General features: G+C 46.7%; 1 protein-coding gene across 1 annotated transcript in view; it reads right to left on the bottom strand.

Moving 5' to 3' along the window:
- DMC1 (DNA meiotic recombinase 1) overlaps positions 1-24,225 on the bottom strand; it is a 205,709-nt gene that overhangs the window by 40,546 nt on the left and 140,938 nt on the right. Inside the window, exons 8-10 of the mRNA XM_089681997.1 lie at positions 12,749-12,822; positions 10,937-11,051; positions 6,602-6,662 (exon numbers count right to left, since the gene is read on the bottom strand). Of these exons, the coding sequence (XP_089538123.1) occupies positions 6,602-6,662; positions 10,937-11,051; positions 12,749-12,822 (250 nt within the window). The remainder of the gene's footprint in view (positions 1-6,601; positions 6,663-10,936; positions 11,052-12,748; positions 12,823-24,225) is intronic.

Below are 24,225 nucleotides of genomic sequence, written 5' to 3'. Positions count from 1 at the left end.
AAAAATCTGTACACTGTACTAATGACACTGGGCAGTGAAGGGGTTAACGGGGGGGGGGGGGCGATCAAGGGGTTAAATGTGTCCTTAAGTGTTCTAACTGTGAAAAGTGTGCGCTGCTTTTACTCACTGTATCTTGATTCTTCTCTCTCTGGGACAGAATGTACCCAGAGAGAGATGTCATCACTTCCTGTACCTGTAAACACGGGTACAGGAAGATCCCTGATAGGACAGGGATCGATCATCCGACTTAGGCTGACAATCACTGGTCTAAATCGGATGATTGATCCCTTGGGGATCAAATCACGACACCCGCCCCCCTGGCCCGCAAATACAGCAGGAGCGCAAATTACGAATATATACGTGATTTTGCACACCCGTGCTACCCTGTAGCAGTATTTCTGCTATAGGGCGGTACGGAAGTGGTTAACTAAGAATGTATTTAGGATATGGGATGTAATGCACAAACAAAATGGATGGGAGTATAATTTACCATTAATACCTCTGGTGGGAACGAATTGTTTCCCACCATGGATGAGCACTATTGAAGAAACATAGATTACAGATAGGAATGCACGGTTAAAGGATATTATGAAGGAAGGGGAGTTAAACACTTTACAGGAGTTAAAACAGAAAAAGGAAATGTTTCGGATGATGAATGAATGGCGGTACTATCAACTGAGACATTTTGCTGTATCACTCCCACAGCCATTGAGAAAGGTTAAAAATTTGCACCATTAGAGCAATAGAGCAAGGTAACACAAAAACACTGCACTTCGCACATTTATAGGACACTTACTACAATGACTGAACCCTTTTTACCACTGTTTATGAGTAGATGAGTAAAAAAGTTGAAAACACAGTTGAGTGAACAGCAGAGAAAGAAAGTTTTTAGATTGCATATGGGGTTGTTGACATGAACACAGTGGAGATGAATTATAAATTTATAGCAAGACGGTATGTTACACCCAGTAGAGGTCATAAGTTACATCCAGAGAATTCACTGTTTTGCTGGAGGGGATGTGGGAAGGAGGGCACAATGGTACATATATGGTGGGAGTGTCCCAAAATACAGGAATTTTGGCAAGATGTAGTTCAACAAATGGGGGAAATTATAGGAGAGGAAGTATCCAAAGACCATTCCACTCTTTTCTAATCAACTACAAAAACATTATATTCTCTCATTACATATGACCTATCATGACCTTCTCTCTTACAAAAACCCCATACATAATATATACTCTACCTCCTCTACCTCATATGTAACACCTATAACAGCACCCCTTTATTTCTATTAAACAAATGTAGTTTTTTGTACCACCGTAAAATATTTTTCTCTGAATTTATTGAAGGACACAGTTGGATCTGTAGAGCATTGAGTTATTATGTAACCTGCATGAGTAGGATGCTAGGTAAAAGCAAAAGATTAGAACACATTCTGGGGGAGGGTGTCTGCTTGTGGCCAATCCCCCCATCAGCAAATACACATCCAGTTAGAAGCCAGCAGTTTTAAGCAGAACACCAAGAACCAGTTAAACAAGGCTATATCCTTCAATGAACTCAGAGAAAAAGATTTTACAGACAGATCTCTGACCTTCAAAACCTGGGTTTCAACAGCTAGGCCATTAAAGTCAGCAACTGTAAAGCAGGATGAAGTATTGGGCCTTGAGATAGGAGGTCCAGCCAAAGTGGAAGGCACCAAGTTACATCTGCAACCAGCCGAATGAGGTCTGTGAACCAAGCCCTACGTGGCCAATCTGGAGCTGCCAGGAGCCTGGAATGCTCTCCCTTTATAAACTCAGAAACTGCAGAAGGAGCTTTAGAGAGGCAAAAACATAGAGAAGAATGTGCCTGTCCCACAGGGCCACTAGCACATCCACAGCACTGGCCCAAGGATCTTTTGCGCTGGCCATAATCCTGGGAACCTTCTGAGTCTGGAAGCAACAGGTCTACATCCAAAATGCCCCAGTGAAGGCAAATCTGATGAAAGACACCCCAGATAAAGGGCCCATTTCCCTTGGTCCAGGCACTGACAACTGAAACAGTCTGCCTGCTATCTGTCCACTTCTGGAATGTGAACTGCTTCAAAGGCTGGAACATGATGTTCTACCTAATCTAGGATCTGAGAAAGCTTCCTAAACTGGTAGCAAATCTTTCTTCCTCCATGGGTGCATAATGCTTACTTTTGTGTAAATCTGTTGGGGAGTTATCCTAACCTACAAATGGAAGATTGAAACAAGGCCTTGTAGGTGATGGAGGAGGAAAGATTTGCTACCAGTTTAGAGAGGAAACCGGGCTGGAATTTGGAACAGTGGTATGTAGGCCCTTCAGTAGTCACTGTCCATGCCTGTAATTATTCGAGCAAATCGCAAACAGCAGTTACCTTTATACCCCTTGTTACAAAAGGTGAGTGCATCTAACCATTTAGGGGTATTTTCCTAGTCCAACACATATTTATAGCGTGTACATATTTTATAATGTGAAGCTATTAGCTGTGAATATATCTGTATCTATTTGTAGAACTCATTTCCAGTTTTGGCTATGGAACAGGAGGTGAAGGTAAATCTTCCCAGTAGTACACAGATGGCAAAAAGAAATCTGACAGTAGTTATAACCCTCCCAGACTCTATCCAAAATGAAGAAAAAAATCTGTAGTTCTACTTTAACCTCTGTCTTTATATATCTGTCAGAGTCTGCTGAGGCGAGATCTCTGCACCTGAGTCATCCGTTCTACCCAGTGACCAGTAAGAAGGGTCCCATTTTTCATCTGCTTCACCTTTCAAAGAATGTAACCGACAGAATGAGAGTTCATAGGGTAAGTAAACTGTGACTCTATTGAGATCCCATTGATAGCGCTGAGAAATACAAAAAGATTGTGCTTAATTTAATCCATAAGCATCCAACCATAACTTGTTTGAGGTGCTTCTGGCCCCACCACCCTGCTGAGTGTCCCCAGATTAAGCTTCTTGCTCTGGGAACATTTGTGCGAGCTCACTCCCGAGTCGCCTCTGTGTGTCTATGAACAAACAGAGCGTGGCTGAGCCCCACCCCCTCTTCACCGACTGTGGAGGGATAGTGAAAGACAGAGACCCAGAGAGCCCCGGCTATTTTAAACTATGTTGGATCAGTATCAGACCCAGGTAAGTAATAGGGGGACTGCAGGGGGGAGCTGCACACTTAAGATAAAAAACCTTCAGCTTTTACAACCACTTTAAAATAGAAGACCCCCATTCTAACTAACCTGTAAAGGAAAGATGTCTATATGAGGGCAGCGCAGTGGCTAAGTGCTTAGTGTAGTAATTGTGCATACAAAGATGGACGCGATCCTCCATCTTGTATCTCTCTCTCCTAGACAAATCCCCCCTCCCTCTCTGTTGAGTGACACGAGGTCCCTGGATGCTGAGTTCAAAAAGGCATCAAGGCCCAGCGGGAGAGCTCATGGTTATAAACCCCAATTAGCCTGGCCCCCGTATGTCTGCGAGACTCTTGCTGGAAAAGGATCGTAAAGCCATAAACCAAGTCCTCACTGAGCTTCAAAGACATTCCAGATAAACCGTAAACCAGACATCACATTCAAAATCCATTTTCCCCTATGATTTCATATCTTGGAATATGAAAGACTTACATAAAAACCAGGCATAAATTCAGAGTGGTCACTTTAATACAAGTCGCCTGATATATTACACTCCCTAGCTGACATCTACAGAGCAGAAAATTATATCTCCTTAACCGTCACAGCGGTTATGTTATATTTCATATCTAGACGCTCAGCAGATGCGTCTGCATATTAATCTACTAGTGGCAAGGCTGCTAAATGCACCAAGGGTAAGTTATGGGTCATAATATAAGCTGCGAGGGATTTTGGTTCTAGCTGGGGCCTCCGCCTACAAACTCCCTCCCCAAATGAGGCGATTGGTTCTCTGCTTCAAGGAGACACCCTGCTGAGTTCCAAGAAAAGCTGTTATGCTTGGGGCAGAGAGTTAAGCTAAGCTGAGTTGAGCGAAGTTGAAGATTCTCCCTTTTAACATCGGAACCAACTTTGGGAGAAGGCCCTGTTGCTCTGAAGCTTGAATGCTGCTTAAACCAGGACTTTTGGCAAGTACTTTATCTCTCTAAATTCCTTTCTGTTATCTCTTTGCTGTGTTATTGCTCTCTGTATATTTATATATATATTGGCTACATCTTTTTCTGTAAATATTTTTATTGCACCCTTTTGACCTTTTCGGAATAAATCTTACTTTCTGAAAGTGTTGAACTGTTTCTAAAGCTCTTTAATGCAAACTAAGAACCCCTGTCTCTGAAGAGCACTACTGTGTGTTTAAACCTCTATATACCCTGCCTGCGGTGACAGTGGTATACAGACGATTATTCAACATCATAGTGTTATTGCTGATATTGCCGAGTTTCCTCTTTCTCTGTACAAAAAGGAGGTGGTGGCAGTGTGAAGGGTCAATTGCGTAATTTACCTGACCCAGTAACAATAGCTCCCAGGCTGCAAGTACACAGATTGTGGTCCATTAGCTGGAAAATCTTTGTGCAGGGTGCAGCTGGGCGTGGCATTGTTACGCACGTCACAGCATGGTTTTAGATTGGCTAGTCCTTCGGTCGTGAGTTTGGTGAGAAGGGCTCGGGTCTGATGCTGCGATCGTCACAGTTAGCACTTCTGGCTGGCAGCACTAGGGTCGTTGTTTTGAATCTCAACCATGGCACTACCTGCCTGGAGTTTGCATGTTCTCCCTGTGCCAGAGCGGGATTGCTCCAGCTACTCTGGTTTCCTCCTACACTACAAAGACAAGCTGGTAGGTTAATTGGCTCCTGTCTAAATTGGCCATAGTATGTATATGTACTGTATGAATGTGAGTTCGGGACATTAGATTGTGCACTCCTTGAGGGTTAGGGACTGATGTGCATGTAAAATATATATGTAAAGCGCTGTGTAAATTGACAGTGCTATGTAAGTACCTGTAATAAATATATAAAATATACTTACCTACTTACCTATTCTGAGGGTGCTCCCATCCAGCCACATGATCTCTCCAGCAGTCAGCTTCAGTGAAGAAGAAAGATCGCCAACAGCAGCTACAAATCCTGGGCAGTGACATCACCCATAGGTTTATCTGGTCATTGGCTGTCCCTCCTCTACACTGAAGCTGGTGCTGGGAGCCGATGACTGAACCAGAGTGCCCCCAGAATAGCTAAGTATAGACATCTTTCCTCTACAAGGTAATTAGAATGGGGGTAGGAGTGGTTTTAAAGTGTTACTTAACCCAGGACCCTGCATTCACTATATCAGGTCTCCCACAGTACACAGAACATGGAAGTGTAATTATTTTAGTAAATATATACTGCTAATTACCTTCATCAGCAGTCAGAGCATGTGACTTCTATCAGTGTCCAGCAGAGCACTGGTTAAAGCTTGTAGGAGGAGTTTTCATTCTGCTCTAGGAGGATGCAGTACCCCTGACCTCTGTCTGGACAGTGCTGATTGGTTCTGTGCTAATCACATGTACTCTCCCAAGAAAAATAAAAAAAACCTCTCTAGAAATACACACAAAACTGAGCATGTGCAGAGTGACTCCACGCAATATATGTCTTATCAGGAGATAAGAGGGGGGACACTGTAAAAAGGGGAGGATCAGAGAAGTCAGGATCAAATGCAGAGGATTACACAATGCAGAGGATTAACTCCTTAGGTTCCACAGTGAGTATAACAAGCATGCTTTACTGCATATACAGACTGATTTTACTGTTGTGGGTTTAGTAACACTTTAACCACTTTACAACCGCACTATAGCTGAAAGACGGCTACGTCCTATGGACACAGCTGATCACATGCCTAGGTAAAAGGCCAATCACAGCAGCTTTTTACCACATGATTAGCTGTGTCCAATGATCACAAAGTAAATACAGCTGTTGTCACAGTGTGAAGAAAGTACTGCCGATAACCGGCAAATGTCACAGAGCAGATCTGCACTGATAATCAGGGCACTGATTATCAGTGTCCAGCAGTGCCGCCAGTCAGTGCCGTTAGTCAGTGCCGCTCATCAGTGCTGCCTATCAATGTCCATCATTGCTGCATATCAGTGTAGCACCATCGGTGCCTCCTCATAAATGCCCACCAGTGTCGTCTCATCAGTGCCACATCATCAGCGCAGCCTATCAGTGCCCATCAGTGCTACCTATCAGTGCTGCCTCATCAGTGCTGCCTATCAGTGCAGTCTCATCAACGCACATCAGTGGAGAAAAATTACCTATTTGCTAAATTTTATAATAGAAACAAAGAAAAACTTTTTTTTTTAAATTTTTTGATATTTTTTTGTTTATAGTGCAAAAAATCCCAGTGGCGATTAAATACCACCAAAAGAAAGCTCTATTTGTGTGAAAAAAATTATAAAAACTTCATATGGGTACAGTGTAGCATGACCACGCAATTGTCATTCAAAATGCAAGAGCGCTCAAAGCTGAAAATTGTCCTGGGCAGGAAGGGGGTAAAAGTGCCTGGTAGGCAAGTGGTTAAGTATAGTTAGTATTTGACTGGATTTCCACTTTAATGCTCTACAAGACTATGTTTATATAATTTACATATTTATATAAGGTAGCTTACGTCATTGTTGCACCAGGGTCAGCAGTCATTTGATTTGTGATAAACACAGCAACATTATATTCTGGGGAGAGAAAGAACAACGTATTAACTGGAAAGGAAATTGTTGAGGTTAGAACCAGACATATAGTAAGTTGACATTTTTTTCAAAGTAAGAAGAAAACATCCTGTTATTACAGATTCCAGCAGGACTGAAGTATAGAAAAACCTGTAGAGAGAGAAATGTGGGGATGCCATTTCTGAACTCTTCTGAAATTACTTTTTTTTTTTTTTTTTTTAATACTTTCTAAGTCTGCCTGTGAGCCCTTGTAGAGGGCATCCTGCTTCCTATCCCACCTTTGCGAAATTGATCAGATAGCTTATTTCCAGAGAAGTCAGCAGGCCAGCTTGGCAGCTAACATTTGCAGAATAACAAGTCAGTAAAAGCTTCAAATATGGATACGTCGAATTTGTTGTTGGGTATACATATCTGGTAACACTAGAGCAGTGGTTCTCAACCTTTCTAATGCCGCGACCCCTTAATACAGTTCCTCATGTTGTGGTGACCCCCAACCATAAAATTATTTTCATTGCTACTTCATAACTGTAATTTTGCAGTGGGAGGAGTAGTGCCATGTCATTGGTGTCAGTGGAAGGAGTAGTGCCCCATCACTGGTGTCAGTGGAAGGAGTAGTGCCCCATCGCTGGTGTCAGTGGGAGGAATAGTGCCCCATCGCTGGTGTCAGTGGGAGGAATAGTGCCCCATCGTTGGTGTCAGTGGGAGGAATAGTGCCCCATCGTTGGTGTCAGTGGGAGGAATAGTGCCCCATCGTTGGTGTCAGTGGGAGGAATAGTGCCCCATCGTTGGTGTCAGTGGGAGGAATAGTGCCCCATCGTTGGTGTCAGTGGGAGGAATAGTGCCCCATCGTTGGTGTCAGTGGGAGGAATAGTGCCCCATCGTTGGTGTCAGTGGGAGGAATAGTGCCCCATCGTTGGTGTCAGTGGGAGGAATAGTGCCCCATCGTTGGTGTCAGTGGGAGGAATAGTGCCCCATCGTTGGTGTCAGTGGGAGGAATAGTGCCCCATCGTTGGTGTCAGTGGGAGGAATAGTGCCCCATCGTTGGTGTCAGTGGGAGGAATAGTGCCCCATCGTTGGTGTCAGTGGGAGGAATAGTGCCCCATCGTTGGTGTCAGTGGGAGGAATAGTGCCCCATCGTTGGTGTCAGTGGGAGGAATAGTGCCCCATCGTTGGTGTCAGTGGGAGGAATAGTGCCCCATCGTTGGTGTCAGTGGGAGGAATAGTGCCCCATCGTTGGTGTCAGTGGGAGGAATAGTGCCCCATCGTTGGTGTCAGTGGGAGGAATAGTGCCCCATCGTTGGTGTCAGTGGGAGGAATAGTGCCCCATCGTTGGTGTCAGTGGGAGGAATAGTGCCCCATCGTTGGTGTCAGTGGGAGGAATAGTGCCCCATCGTTGGTGTCAGTGGGAGGAATAGTGCCCCATCGTTGGTGTCAGTGGGAGGAATAGTGCCCCATCGTTGGTGTCAGTGGGAGGAATAGTGCCCCATCGTTGGTGTCAGTGGGAGGAATAGTGCCCCATCGTTGGTGTCAGTGGGAGGAATAGTGCCCCATCGTTGGTGTCAGTGGGAGGAATAGTGCCCCATCGTTGGTGTCAGTGGGAGGAGTAGTGCCCCATCGTTGGTGTCAGTGGGAGGAATAGTGCCCCATCGTTGGTGTCAGTGGGAGGAGTAGTGCCCCATCGTTGGTGTCAGTGGGAGGAGTGGTGCCCCATCGTTGGTGTCAGTGGGAGGAGTGGTGCCCCATCGTTGGTGTCAGTGGGGGGAGTGGTGCCCCATCGTTGGTGTCAGTGGGGGGAGTAGTGCCCCATCATTGGTGTCAGTGGGGGGAGTAGTGCCCCATCATTGGTGTCAGTGGGGGGAGTAGTGCCCCATCATTGGTGTCAGTGGGGGGAGTAGTGCCCCATCATTGGTGTCAGTGGGAGGAATAGTGCCCCATCACTGGTGTCAGTGGGGGGAGTAGTGCCCCATCACTGGTGTCAGTGGGAGTAGTGCCCCATCACTGGTGTCAGTGGGAGGAATAGTGCCACATCATTGGTGTCAGTGGGAGGAATAGTGCCCCATCATTGGTGTCAGTGGGAGGAATAGTGCCCCATCATTGGTGTCAGTGTGGTGGAGGGGAGAATAGTGCCCCATCATTGGGGTCAGGGGGGGGGAAATAGTGTCCCATCGTTGGTGTCAGTGGGGGGAGGAATAGTGCCCCATCATTGGTGTCAGTGGGAGGAATAGTGCCCCATCATTGATGTCAGTGTGGTGGAGGGGAGAATAGTGCCCCATCGTTGGTGTCAGTGGGGGGAAGAATAGTGCCCCATCGTTGGTGTCAGTGGGGGGAAGAATAGTGCCCCATCGTTGGTGTCAGTGGGGGGAAGAATAGTGCCCCATCGTTGGTGTCAGTGGGGGGAGGAATAGTGCCCCATCGTTGGTGTCAGTGGGGGGAGGAATACTGCCCCATCGTTGGTGTCAGTGGGGGGAGGAATACTGCCCCATCGTTGGTGTCAGTGGGGGGAGGAATAGTGCCCCATCGTTGGTGTCAGTGGGGGGAGGAATAGTGCCCGATCGTTGGTGTCAGTGGGGGGAGGAATAGTGCCCCATCGTTGGTGTCAGTGGGGGGAGGAATAGTGCCCCATCGTTGGTGTCAGTGGGGGGAGGAGTAGTGCCCCATCGTTGGTGTCAGTGGGGGGAGGAATAGTGCCCCATCGTTGGTATTAGTGACACAAATGATGGGGCACTATTCCTCCCACTGACACCAATGATACTTACCTTGCTGACCCCTGCTCCAGCCTGGGCTCGCTCTCTCACTTACCTGTCAGCTGTCTTCCTTCTCTGGCCGCTCTCCTCTTCACTCGCTCCCTCGGTCTTCTTTGATGTACGCGCGCTGCCGCTTGGCTCCTCCTCTCCAAGCTCCACCTCCTCGCCGGTGATTGGCCGCCTGTGTGCCTCTCCTGAGCTACAGTCCCGGTGGCCAATCAGCGGCGAGGAGGCGGAGCTGCTGAGCGATCTTGGAGGTGTGGCCGGGTGACAGCAGCGTATCATCCCGCCCACACATCGCCGGAGACTGCAGCGGTGTCTCGGTTCCTAAGACCATCGGAAATATGTGTTTTCCGATGGTCTTAGGCGACCCCTGGGAAATGGTCGTTCGACCCCCAGGTTGAGAACCGCTGCACTAGAGAAATAAACACCTAACGTTACCAGAAATCCAATGACATAAGAAAACAACCAAGACTTAATTTTGCACCGTAGAAATAATAGTTATCTCCACTTTTCAAGTACACATAATCAACCTTGTTTTCAAAAGGTACTATATAGTCATTTAAAAAGAATCAGGAGAGACTGTACCGATCCCGTGACATGGCTTTTTCAGAAAGTCGGTAACAGCAGTCTCCATATTAATTAGATCAAGAAAGCAGAAAAAGAGTTCTGACCTCACCTGGTATATACTTGCCAGGTCAGTGAATGAAAAAGTGTTGCAGCCAGTCAGCCAGGCAACTATCATCTTCATAATGAAGTCAGCTGTGGCAGCCCATATACGAGGGGTGTTCAAGTCAAATCAAGACTTTTCAGTTAATATAAAAAACAAGTTTCACAGAGTGGAAACTGCATTTATTTATTGACATACTCATTTGTACATTTGTACACTCATCCCAGTGTTTAATGATTGGAAAGCTTGGGCATAGAAAGACTTGTCAGTACTCCTGAACCATCCTAGGACAGACTGCTTCACTTCGTCATCATTGTGTTCACCGTTCCCACAGAAAAATTTGTCTCTTGTGCAATTTCACAACAGATTATGCATCGATTATCCAGCATCAGGCGTTCCACATGCTGAACGTTCACAGGATTGACTGCTGTGGGTGGGGAACCACCACAGCCGGGATCGTCACTGACAGATGTACGGCCATCTTTGAAATGTTCACAACATTCAAATGTCTTCCTGCAGCTAATCGTCTCATCAGCATACTGTGCTTGAAGACTTCTGTAAATATCTGCAGGTTCGTCCACGACATGCTGTTCCATGCACACACTAACACTGTTGTTTGCCATCTTGATTAAAGGTCTCTGGACTGGCCTGCAGCATGTGTACCATCAATCAGTAATAGGACACACTTGCCACTTGCTACTGCATGTAGTACCGCCACGCTAACATTCCTATTTATACCTGTAAATTTTGCCCAGCTAATGTTTCTTTTAAAGACTTCCTGTGTCTCTCATTGGATGAGAAAGAAATATGTTTTATATTGTTTTACATCATGGAATAGACTATATGAAATAAACAAATATCCTTACCTTCTGAGATTTTTTGAAGCCTAGACAGCATCTGAGCTAGTTTTTGCTGCCTCTCAGCCAACTCTCCTCTACCACTGAAATCCACTCGAAAGAGAGCCATAACAGAATCAATAATCTAAATGTATAAAAAAAAAAAAAAAACCATTGTGATAAAGTTTATTTCTTTGTAATTAAATGTAAGTTCAAATTGCAATTCCAAACTTTAGTCACAAAGGTTAGCCAAGTGTAGATGCCAGAACAGCAAGGGAAACTAAAATTCTTCATATTTTTTGTTTCTTTTTGCATGTAACTTACATAGGGTTAAAGGACGAGCTTGAGATTGCTAAAATAAAACAAACATACATATGCAATGAATGAGTGAGGCTTCCCAACTGTTAGCAAGGTGTCTCATCTCCCAATGGAAATAAAAGAATGTTATATCACTTCCAGTTTCAATGCCAAACATGTTCCTTTCACACCTGTAAATCATGTAGTGTAGTTCGATTTTTTTTGTCTAGCCCCTGTATAATGAAGAGTGGGAGCTACAATAAGAGGGAGGAGGTTATATTTAAAGGATAACTCCACTAAAAGTGAAGCTGTCCTGTAAGTGTAATGTTGAGATATCATATATAAAGTATGATATTCTCTTGTAAGTGGCACAGAATAAGTTTCTATCTTCTGTAAATAATACTTTGGACTCAGAAAACACTGTTTTGGGTTTTTGTCAGCAAGTTGTGATTTTGTGTTCTAAACTAGCCTACAGGGCACTTATACCCCTTCCTGCCCAGGCCAATTTCCAGCTTTCAGCGCTGTCACACTTTGAATAACAATTGCGCGGTCAAACAACACTGTACCCATATACAATTTTTATCATTTTAAACAAACCAAAAACCACTGAAAATTTTGAAAAAAAAAAGTTTTTTCTTAGTTTTTGTTATAAAATTTTGTAAATAAGTGATTTTTCTCCTTCACTGATGTGCGCTAATGAGGCTGCACTGATGGGCACTGATAGGCTGCACTGATGGACACTAATAGGTGGCACTGATGAGGAGGCACTGATGGGCATTGACAGGCATCACTGATGGGTACTGAAAGGCAGCACTGATATATGGCACTGATAGGCACTAATAGGCGGCACTGACTGGCACTGTTAGGTGGCACTGATTGGCATTGATAGGTGGCACTGATGGGTGACACTGAAAGGCAGCTCAGATGGGCACTGATATGTGGCATTGATGTGCACTGGTAAGCACTGATATGTGGCACTGATGGGCACTGGCACGAGGCACTGATGAGCACTGACATAAGGCACTGATGGACACTGACATGTGGCACTGCTGGGGCTACACTGATCATCAGGGCACACTGATCATCAGTGCCCTGATGATCAGTGTACATGTCTCCTCCACGGAAAGCCGATTACCGGCTCTCCTCTCCTCTGTCAGCGTGACAGCTCGAGAGGAGAGAAATGCCGATAAGCGGCATTTCCCTGTTTACGTGTGATCAGCTGTGATTGGACACAGCTGATCACATGACCAAGCTGACATCTTCGGCTCTTTCCGTGATCGGTGATCCGCTGTGTCCGAGGGACACAGCGCACTGCCAATCGCCACGCGCTCCCAGAGCCACGCATGCGCTGTGAGAATGGGAGGTTGTCATATGACGTCCTCCCAGAACGAGAGAACCACCTTGCGCCCGTCATATTACTATATGGCGGGTGGGAGGTGGTTAAACACTGATATACAGTACATTCCTGTGTTATTATATTAAATATCATCATAACCATTTTATACATTTCTACACAGTTATTTATTGGTATGGTAGAGTATTTACCAAGAGTTTAAAAATGCCAGCTTCTTCATGGAATTTAGCTGCTACATAATCCAAGAGCTCCATCTGATGTTCACCTAAAAAGAAAAAGTAGGTGAATTCAGCTACTACATGTCCCTCTCACGTGAGCAGTTTAGAATCGGTAGAAAAAATAATTGTGAGTGTTGAACGAGGCTGCATATTTTAGGCAATCCTTCAGGGTGGTGATAATTAATATATAATATAAACTAATGCTTTATTTAATTTTTCCAATATTTGTATAATTTCTTTTATATAATATTTATTTAATATAATTTTTTTTTATAACACACATCATTAATCAAAGTCTGCAGTAGTGGTTAAAGAGATCCAATAGTTAGTATTCCCACAAGTGTCAGGATACCTAATCATTTATATCAGGGGTTTCCAAACTTTCTAAAGAAAAGGCCAGATTACTGTCTGTAAGGGAATTCCTGTACAGCAACTAGCTAATAGAAATGAGCATAGGCTCAAGCATGCGCGCAAGAATGCGTGCACACGGGTGCACACACTCCGGAGCGTGCGCACTGTTTCTGGCGCCAGACAGACTATTTAAAGGAGGCTCTTACTCTCTGTCAGTGCTGACTAGTCTACAACTAACTTCCTGTTTCCTGCTGTAATCTGTGTGTATCAGTTACTGACCCAGCTTGCCATTGACTTGCTCTTGGATCGTGTTTATGCTTCTGCTCATCAGTTTCTGATCCTGGCTTCCTACTGACCTTGTCCCTGTCTGATGTTTCGGTACCTCATCACTTGCTTGTTGCTGACCCTGGCTATTACTCCGACTACGCTTCTGGCTCCAGTTTTGGCTCTACAGTCCTGCCGAGTGCCTGCTCTGTCTGTCATTACATCAGCTCCGGTTGTCACGGTGTGTTCTCACGCTTATCAGAAGTTCTGGCAAGCCATGTACACAGATCTTGCAGTTCCAGTGGAGTGCGTCTTTAACCTCAGCTGGCCGTCCTGGCATCAACTCTGTTCCTGACTGGATGTCCATCACCAGCCGCAAGTTCCACAATCAATATCCACAGGCACTCGTGTTCCTCCTGTCCCTCGGCACCACCTGTTTCACCTTCAGTGGGGCCTGAGTTGGATACAAGAGAGACTGACCTCGTCAATTACGACTTCTATCAGGTACATGACAGTACCAGTCAGCCAGTGATGGAGTCTGAAAGGTAGGCCTCTCTGCTCACTACACTCTGTCAGACAATCACTGCACTATCCCATGCTCTGCAGGGCCTGCATAAGGACTTTGCTCAATTATATGGCCAGCTGCAGTTCGTGTCAAGCTCTTCTTCCGCCTCGGATTCTCAGAGGGTCAATGATTCATCTACACAGACCATGCTCTGTACCTTCAATGAACTGCCTGCTCCTGAGCCCAGGGTCCTCCTACCTGAACGTTTTTCTGGGGATCGTAAGAAATTCAGGACCTTTCAGAACTCCTGCGAGTTCTACTTCTCTCTTCTGCCTCAAACCTTCTCATCTGAAGAGGTGAAGGTGGGATTCCTCATCTCCCTGCTCCTGGAGGAGCCTCAGGCCTGGGCACATCATCTTCGAGAACAACATGACCCTGCTTTGACTTCTGTGAACTCCTTTTTTTCTGGCCATGTCCCAGCTATACGCTGATCCTTTCCGTCACAAAACTGCTGAGACCATGTTGAGCAACTTGCAACAAGGCCAAAGACCAGTGGACTATGTTTCTGACTTTTGTCTATGGAGTGCAGATACTCAGTGGAATAACTCAGCTTTGTGCTTCCAATTTCGTCAGGGTCTGTCTGAACCCATTAAAGATGAACTTGCCAGGGTGGGAACACCTACCTTTTTAGACAATCTAATTTATCTCAGCTGTCAGGGATCGCGGCGGCAAGTGACTCCGCGCATGCGCGGAGCAGCGATCCATCCTATCCGACGGACTCTGAGACCTGTACGGCGGCGGCCGCGCATGCGCACTCGCGGCCGCTCACCCGGCACCAATAGCAGGGCAGGGCGCACTATTTAAACCTGCCCTGCACTAACACCCATTGCCGTATGGTCTCTTCTGTGTTCCTGTGATCCTAGATTTGTTTCTGACCCTGCCTGCACCTGACCACCGCTGACTTCTCCTGCTCTGATTCCCTGGCTAGTCTGACTTCTCTTCTGCATACTCCGTACCTGATCTGAACCCCTGTTGCCGACCCCTGCAAGTGACCTGACTATTCTTCCGCCTGCCGCCTTGTACTACGCTGACCCCACTGTTACTGACCCGACTCGTTGACCACGCTTACTACTCTGCCATCCATCCATCCCGCTCGTATCCCGTCTTCCACCTCTTCACATCAGGCTCTCTACCTGCACATACCTCTGGCGGGTCCCGCTGCCACACGTTGCCTCCACCAGAGCCCCAAGTACCGTTGCCGGAACGCTTCAGCGGGGATCGAACAAAGTTCAGGGCCTTCCGGAACGCCTGCCAGTTGTACTTTAGCCTACAGCCCCGGACATTTTCTTCTGAAACAGTGAAGGTGAGTTTCGTCATCTCCTTACTCCTGGATCAGCCCCAGGGCTGGGCCCACCGGCTGATGGAGACCCACGACCCCCACCTAGGGTCCGTGACCAACTTTTTCAACACGATGGCAGTCCTCTGTGACGATCCGCAGCAGGCAGCATCCGCGGAATTGGCCCTGTATTCTCTCCGGCAAGGCAGTGGAAGAATTTGTAGCTGATTTCAGACGCTGGATGGGGGACACCCGGTGGAATGATGCCGCATTACGCCACCAGTTCCGCAGGGGTCTGTCTGAAACACTTAAAGATGAGTTAGCCAGGGTGGACCTGCCTGACTCTCTGGAAGATCTCATCACCCTGGTCATACAGATGGAACGCAGGTTAGAGAGGTCAAGCCCAGAACCAGGACCCCCATGGGCACTAGCCCGCACCCCGGTCCAAACCCTGCCAGAAAGAGATGCGAACTTGGATCCTGGGGGAACACCAATGCCTAGGCAATTCGGACAGGCACGGCCCTCACTATCAGTGGAGGAACGCCAGAGACGACAGGAGAACAACCTCTGCCTATACTGTGGGGGAACTGGTCATGTGGTGCGTTCTTGCCCAGCAAAATTGGGTAAGTGCACTTCCATTTTCTCTACCGTTTCCTCTAGACATAGTAATCATGCCAATTATGTAGCCATACTCGTGTCTATTCTACTCCCAGGGAGAACCGTGTCAGCAACAGCAATTATCGATTCCGGGGCTTGTAGTTGCTTTATTGATCTAGATTTTGCCACCCAACAGAACATTCCTCTCCAGACCAGGGAACACGGGCTTAATATCTTTTTAGCAGATGGGTCACATATTAAGTCAGGGCTGGTGGACCAGGAGACCCCACTTATCCGTACCACAGTGGGTAACCATCACCTGGAGCTCCTTCGTTTGGATGCTATCGCATCCCCTCTGTTCCCAGTTATCCTGGGACTCCCGTGGTTGCAGGCACACAACCCCCAAATTGACTGGAAGACGGGGTCCATCCAGTTTCCGTCATCTTACTGCCAGGAACATTGTCACGCCCCAACCTCTGTGGTTCCCCAGTCGCTTTTCTGTATCGACGGGGACACCAAGCTTGTCCAGATCATTCCCCCGGCCTACCACGGCTACTTAGACGTTTTTAGTAAGCGGGGTGCTGACACTCTCCCTCCACATCGGGCCTATGACTGTCCTATCGACCTGCTACCCGGATCCGAGATTCCGTTCGGACGGATTTTCCCCCTATCAGAGCGAGAGTTGGAGGTACTCAAGGAGTACATTGACGAGAACCTTGAGAAGGGGTTTATCCGTCCCTCCACGTCACCGGCCGGGGCGGGAATCTTTTTTGTCGAAAAGAAAGACAAGTCCCTCAGACCCTGTATCGACTACCGTGACTTGAACAGGATTACAGTTAAGAATCGTTACCCCCTCCCTTTGGTCCCGGAACTGTTCCAAAGGTTAAAGACGGCAGCCATATTTACCAAGCTAGACTTGAGGGGCGCATATAACTTGGTGCGCATCAGAGAGGGGGACGAGTGGAAGACAGCATTCCGCACAAGATTCGGGCACTTCGAATATCTTGTCATGCCCTTCGGACTGTGCAATGCCCCAGCCACATTTCAGCATTTCATTAACGACATATTCCGAGATTATCTGGACGTTTTTGTGGTAGTATACCTGGATGACATCTTGATTTTTTCCCCTTCTCTGGAAGACCATAGGGGTCATGTCAGAAAGGTGTTGGAACGCTTGCGCCAACATGGGCTGTATGCGAAAGCTGACAAATGCAGCTTTGAGCAGCACAGCATTGCATTTTTGGGGTTGATCATCTCCACCACGGGGGTTGCGATGGATCCCCAGAAGGTCTCGGCAATCTTAGAATGGCCAGTACCCACAGACAAGAAGGGCATACAACGCTTTATAGGATTTGCCAATTTCTACCGGAAATTCATTAAGAACTTTTCAGGCCTAGTGTCTCCCATTACGCAGCTCACCAAACAGGGAACCCGTTTTCGATGGACGCCCGAGGCTCAAGCAGCATTTGAGACGTTGAAGAAACTGTTTACTACTGCCCCTATCCTTAGCCATCCTGACTCCTCCCTGCCGTACATTTTGGAAGTGGACGCTTCGGAGAATGCAGTTGGGGCCATCCTGTCCCAACGGAAGGGAACCAAGGAAATTATGCACCCGGTAGCATTTTTCTCGAGGAAGTTGACGTCTGCAGAGAGAAATTATGATATTGGCGACCGGGAGCTTCTGGCTATCAAGACAGCGCTGGAGGAGTGGAGGTATCTACTGGAAGGGGCCCTACATCCAATCTTGATTTTTACTGACCACAAGAATCTAGAATACCTGAGGACAGCCAAACGTCTGAGACCACGCCAAGCAAGATGGGCACTCTTCTTCGCCAGATTCGCATTCCACATCACATACCGACCCGGGTCCAAGAATACAAAGCCAGACGCTCTCTCACGTATGTTCGAAGACCCAGGAGAAGTTCCTCGACCAGACACCATCCTGTCCACAGGAAACTTCCTCGCTCTCCAGTCAGAGCTACGCTCCAGGCTTCAATCCGCATCCATAGGAATGCCAAGCCCACCTGGGGTATCTCTACAGATTAAGGAGGGTCTCTGTTGGAAAGAAGGGCGGATCATTGTACCTTAGGAGATCCGAACCTTAGTACTGGGGCACTGCCATGATCATCCTCTAGCACAGTGGTTCTCAACCTTTCTAATGCCGCGACCCCTTAATACAGTTCCTCATGTTGTGGTGACCCCCAACCACAAAATTATTTTCGTTGCTACTTCATAACTGTAATTTTGCAGTGGGAGGACTAGTGCCCCATCACTGATGTCAGTGGGATGAATAGTGTCCCATCGTTGGTATCAGTGGGATGAATAGTGCCCCATCGTTGGTATCAGTGGGAGGAATAGTGCCCCATCATTGGTATCAGTGGGAGGAATAGTGCCCCATCATTGGTATCAGTGGGAGGAATAGTGCCCCATCATTGGCATTAGTGGGAGGAATAGTGTCCCATCATTGGTATCAGTGGCAGGAATAGTGCCCCATCATTGGTATCAGTGGGAGGAATAGTGCCCCATCATTGGTGTCAGTGGAAGGAATAGTGCCCCATCATTGGTGTCAGTGGGAGGAATAGTGCCCCATCATTGGTGTCAGTGGGAGGAATAGTGCTCCATCATTGGTGTCAGTGGGAGGAATAGTGCCCCATCATTGGTGTCAGTGGGGGGAATAGTGCCCCATCATTGGTGTCAGTGGGAGGAATAGTGCCCCATCATTGGTGTCAGTGGGAGGAATAGTGCCCCATCATTGGTGTCAGTGGGAGGAATAGTGCCCCATCATTGGTGTCAGTGGGGGGAATAGTGTACAATCATTGGTATCAGTGGGAGGAATAGTGCCCCATTGTGGGTGTCAGTGGGAGGAATAGTGCCCCATTGTGGGTGTCAGTGGGAGGAATAGTGCCCCATTGTGGGTGTCAGTGGGAGGAATAGTGCCCCATTGTGGGTGTCAGTGGGAGGAATAGTGCCCCATTGTGGGTGTCAGTGGGAGGAATAGTGCCCCATTCTGGGTGTCATTGGGAGGAATAGTGCCTCATCATTGGTGTCAGTGGGAGGAATAGTGCCCCATCATTGGTATCAGTGGGAGGAATAGTGCCCCATCATTGGTGTCAGTGGGAGGAATCGTGCCTCATCATTGGTGTCAGTGGGAGGAATCGTGCCCCATCATTGGTGTCAGTGGGAGGAATAGTGCCCCATCATTGGTATCAGTGGGAGGAATAGTGCCCCATCATTGGTGTCAGGGGGGGGAATAGTGACCCATCATTGGTGTCAGTGGGGGGGGGGGGGGAATAGTGTCCCATCGTTGCTGTCGGTGGGGGGAGGAATAGTGCCCCATCGTTGGAGTCAGTGGGGGGAGGAATAGTGCCCCATCGTTGGTATTAGTGACACAAATGATGGGGCACTATCCCTTCCACTGACACCAATGATACTTACCTTGCTGACTCCTGCTCCAGCCTGGGCTCGCTCTCTCCCTCTCCCATCTACAGCCTGCATACCTGGCTGCAGCAGCAAAATTTGCACTTACCTGTCAGCTGTCTTCCTTCTCTGGCCTCTCTCTTCACTCGCTCCTGCAGCTCCCTCGATCTTCTTTGATCTCCACGCGCTGCCGCTCGGCTCCTCCTCTCCAAGCTCCACCTCCTCGCCGGTGATTGGCCGCCTGTGTGCCTCTCCTGAGCTACAGTTCCGGTGGCCAATCAACGGCGAGGAGGCGGAGCTGTTGAGTGATCCCGGAGGTGTGGCCAGGTTACAGGGGCAGCATATCATCCCGCCCACAGATCGCCTGAGACAGGAGCGGTGTCTCGGTTCCTAAGACCATCGGAAATATGTGTTTTCCGATGGTCTTAGGCGACCCCTGTGAAATGGTCGTTCGACCCCCAAAGGGGTCGCGACCCCCAGGTTGAGAACCGCTGCTCTAGCAGGTCATTTTGGAAACGCGAAGACTTTAGAGTTACTCCAGCGGATGTTCTGGTGGCCAAACATGGCGAAAGACTGTGAACTTTATGTGAGAACCTGCGCCACGTGTCAGAGAAACAAGCCCACCAGAAATAAGGCCTGGGGTCTACTACGACCATTGCCTATACCAGATCGGCCATGGCAGATGATCTCCATGGATTTTATAGTGGAGCTCCCACTATCTCAAGATCATTCAGAGATTTTCGTAATTGTAGATCGGTTGTCGAAGATGGCCCATTTCCTGCCGCTAAAAAATACACCCTCAGCTATGGAAACAGCACAGATTTTCGTGAAGGAGGTAGTGAAACTCCATGGTGTGCCAGAAGACATTGTCTCGGATCGAGGGGCCCAATTTACGTCCAAGGTCTGGAAAGCACTATGCGAGGTTCTGTGAATCAAGCTGTCCCTTTCATCGGCCTACCACCCTCAGACGAATGGGCAGACAGAAAGGACAAACCAGACGCTGGAACAGTACTTGCGATGTTACACGTCTTTCCTCCAGGACGACTGGCTGGCACTCTTGCCATTAGCGGAGTTCGCGTATAATAACGCGAAGCACTCTGCTACGGGGCAATCCCCCTTCTTCGCTAATTACAGGTTTCACCCCACATTTTTACCTGATCTAATTCCGGAAAGCCCGATCCCGGCTACGCAGAACATGCTAGAGTTTTTTTCCACCAATAACAAGGTGCTTCAAGAAGCCATGTCAAAGGCCCAAGAAGACAGTAAGAGGGCCTTCGACAGGAGAAGAAGAGGTGAATTGAGTTTGCAACCAGGAGACCAGGTTTGGCTAGCTACTACCAATTTGAGGATGTCTTGCCCCTCGAAGAAGTTGGGACCAAAATTTATGGGTCCATTCCGGGTGAAACGGAGGATCAATGAGGTGGCATATGAGCTGGCACTCCCAGGAAACTTCAAGATTCACCCAGTGTTTCATGTGTCGTTACTGAAACCAGCAACGCCAGATCCCTTCCCGGACCGAAGATCCAGGCCTCCTGAGCCTATAACCATTATCGAACAGGAAGAATTCGAGGTTGAGGCAATCGTCGATTGCAGGAAAAGAGGCGGTCAGACACAGTTCCTAATCAAGTGGAGGGGCTATGGCCCTGAAGAGAATTCATGGGAACCGGCACAAAATGTCCATGCCCCTAGACTGGTTCGGGAGTTCTATCGCAACCACCCACGGAGGAGAAGCCGGTTGGGCATCCGGAGGATGCCCATAGGGGGGGGGCAATGTCAGGGATCGCGGCGGCAAGTGACTCCGCGCATGCGCGGAGCACCGATCCATCCTATCCGATGGACTCTGAGACCTGTACGGCGGCGGCCGCGCATGCGCACTCGCAATCGCGGCCGCTCACCCGGCACCAATAGCAGGGCAGGGCGCACTATTTAAACCTGCCCTGCACTAACACCCATTGCCGTATGGTCTCTTCTGTGTTCCTGTGATCCTAGATTTGTTTCTGACCCTGCCTGCACCTGACCACCGCTGACTTCTCCTGCTCTGATTCCCTGGCTAGTCTGACTTCTCTTCTGCATACTCCGTACCTGATGTGAACCCGTTGCCGACCCCTGCAAGTGACCTGACTATTCTTCCGCCTGCCGCCTTGTACTACGCTGACCCCACTGTTACTGACCCGGCCCGTTGACCACGCTTACTACTCTGCCATCCATCCATCCCGCTCGGATCCCGTCTTCCACCTCTTCACATCAGGCTCTCTACCTGCACATACCTCTGGCGGGTCCCGCTGCCACAGACGGGGGTACTCAGGGGTCGCGACCTGGTCCTTGTCTGCTCCAAGCCCATCCCCACCATCAGGGGCTCTGGTGAACAAGCAGACTGGGGCTTAGACTCCGCGCCCTGGGGAATCCTGTCCTGTGGATTGCTAGGGGCCCCGCTAGGTGGTTTATAACATCAGCATCCAGATTGATTGTCATCTACGTGAAAGAGTCTGAAAGAAGGAAGAACCTCTGCCATGCCCCAGCTAATTCCTGGGGTCCACCCATTGCCTCTATTTCAACCATGTCAAGAGTCACTGCAGGCTTCAATAAATCTCCTCACCCCAATTCTCCGAGACCTCCCCCGTCTGAACAAGAATGATTACGGTGCTGCCGTTGTAATATCTGCCTCTACTATGGGGATACAGGACACTTTTTGCGAACTTGCCCCAGAAGACACATTAGGAGATCTTCTACTCTAACCCGCACATTGGCCGCTTTGGACTCTGGTCGAGCTCATACTATTCTGCCACTTTCTCTTCAGCTATCAGAAAGGACTCTTCCTGTTTCTGCTATTGTGAGTTCTGGGGCCTGTAGCTGTTTTGTGGATTCCTTGTTTGCTGCCCAGCATGAGCTACCTCTCTGTGCCAAGAAGAGTAGTTTCTCAATTCATCAAGCAGATGGTTCCAGCATTAAATCTGGACCTATCACTCTATAGACTGTACCTATCCTATGTTCTATAACCTCAGGGCACTGCGAGTTCTTACGTATGGATGTTATCACTTCTCCTTTGTTTCCAATTATATTGGGTCAGCCATGGTTGAAGGCTCATAATTAGAGATGAGCGAATTATTCAAAAATTCGATTCGGCTGATTCGCCAAATTTGCGGAATAAATTCGATTCGATGCAAATTTATTCGCTGCGAATTTAACTTATTAAAAGGGTTTCTAGGCTTCAGAGAGCCTTTATATTAGTGCAGAACACTGTACCTTTAATTTAAATGCCCTTGGAGTCTGCTGGGGAAGAGAAATAATACTGTCAATCAGTATGACATGCAGATGAGTGCCGTCGATCTTAGAATCACCGCACATTTCACTCATTTGGGCAGTCACGGGGCACGACGAAGAAGATGAAGAAGAAGATGAAGAAGAAGATGAAGATGAAGAAGAAGATGAAGAAGAAGATGAAGAAGAAGATGAAGATGAAGAAGATGATGAAGAAGAAGAAGAAGAAGATGAAGAAGAAGAAGATGATGAAGAAGAAGATGAAGAAGATGAAGAAGAAGAAGATGAAGAAGAAGAAGATGAAGAAGAAGAAGATGAAGAAGAAGAAGAAGAAGAAAAAGAAGAAGATGAGGATGAAGAAGAAGAAGAAGAAGAAGATGAGGATGAAGAAGAAGAAGAGAAGGAAAATAAGAAGAAGAAGAAGAAGAAAAAGAAGAAGAAGAAGGAAAATAAGAAGAAGAAGAAGGAAAAGAAGAAGAAGAAGAAGAAGAAGAAGAAGGAAAAGAAGAAGAAGAAGAAGAAGAAGAAGAGGAAGAAGAAGGAAAATAAGAAGAAGAATGAAAATAAGAAGAAGAAGAAGGAAAATAAGAAGAAGAAGAAGAATGAAAAGAAGAAGGAGAAGAAGAAGGAGAAGAATGAAAATAATAAGAAGAAGAAGAGGAAGAAGAAGAATGAAAATAATAATAAGAAGAAGAGGAAGAAGAAGAATGAAAATAAGAAGAAGAAGAAGAAGAAGAAGATGGAAAATAAGAAGAAGGAAAATAAGAAGAAGAAGAAGAAGGAGAAGAAGAAGAAGAAGAAGAAGAAGAAGTAGAAGAAGGAAAATAAGAAGAAGAAGGAAAATAAGAAGAAGAAGAAGGAAAATAAGAAGAAGAAGAAGGAAAATAAGAAGAAGAAGAAGGAAAATAAGAAGAAGAAGGAAAATAAGAAGAAGAAGGAAAATAAGAAGAAGAAGAAGAAGGAAAATAAGAAGAAGAAGAAGGAAAATAAGAAGAAGAAGAAGGAAAATAAGAAGAAGTAGAAGAAGGAAAATAAGAAGAAGTAGAAGAAGGAAAATAAGAAGAAGTAGAAGAAGGAAAATAAGAAGAAGAAGAAGAAGGAAAAGAAGAAGAAGAAGGAAAAGAAGAAGAAGGAGAAGAAGGAAAATAAGAAGAAGAAGAAGAAGGAAAATAAGAAGAAGGAAAATAAGAAGAAGAAGAAGGAAAATAAGAAGAAGAAGAAGAAGGAAAATAAGAAGAAGAAGAAGAAGGAAAATAAGAAGAAGAAGGAAAATAATAAGAAGAAGAAGAAGAAGAAGAAGAAGGAAAATAAGAAGAAGAAGAAGAAGAAGAGGAAGAAGGAAAAGAAGAAGAAGAAGAAGGAGAAGAAGAAGGAGAAGAAGAATGAAAAGAAGGAGGAGAAGAAGAAGGAGAAGAATGAAAAGAAGAAGGAGAAGAAGAATGAAAAGAAGAAGGAGAAGAAGAAGGAGAAGAGGAATGAAAATAAGAAGAAGAAGAAGAGGAAGAAGAAGAATGAAAATAAGAAGAAGAATGAAAATAAGAAGAAGAAGAAGAAGAAGAATGAAAAGAAGAAGGAGAAGAAGAAGGAGAAGAAGAATGAAAATAAGAAGAAGAAGAAGAAGAGGAAGAAGAAGAATGAAAATAATAATAATAAGAAGAAGAATGAAAATAAGAAGAAGAAGAAGAAGAATGAAAAGAAGAAGAAGAAGAAGAATGAAAAGAA

The sequence above is a fragment of the Staurois parvus genome, unplaced genomic scaffold, assembly GCF_062004578.1.
Source record: "Staurois parvus isolate SC_StPar_1 unplaced genomic scaffold, SC_StPar_1.0 ptg000282l, whole genome shotgun sequence".
NCBI lineage: Eukaryota > Metazoa > Chordata > Amphibia > Anura > Ranidae > Staurois > Staurois parvus.
This window is presented reverse-complemented; position numbering and strand designations above follow the sequence as displayed.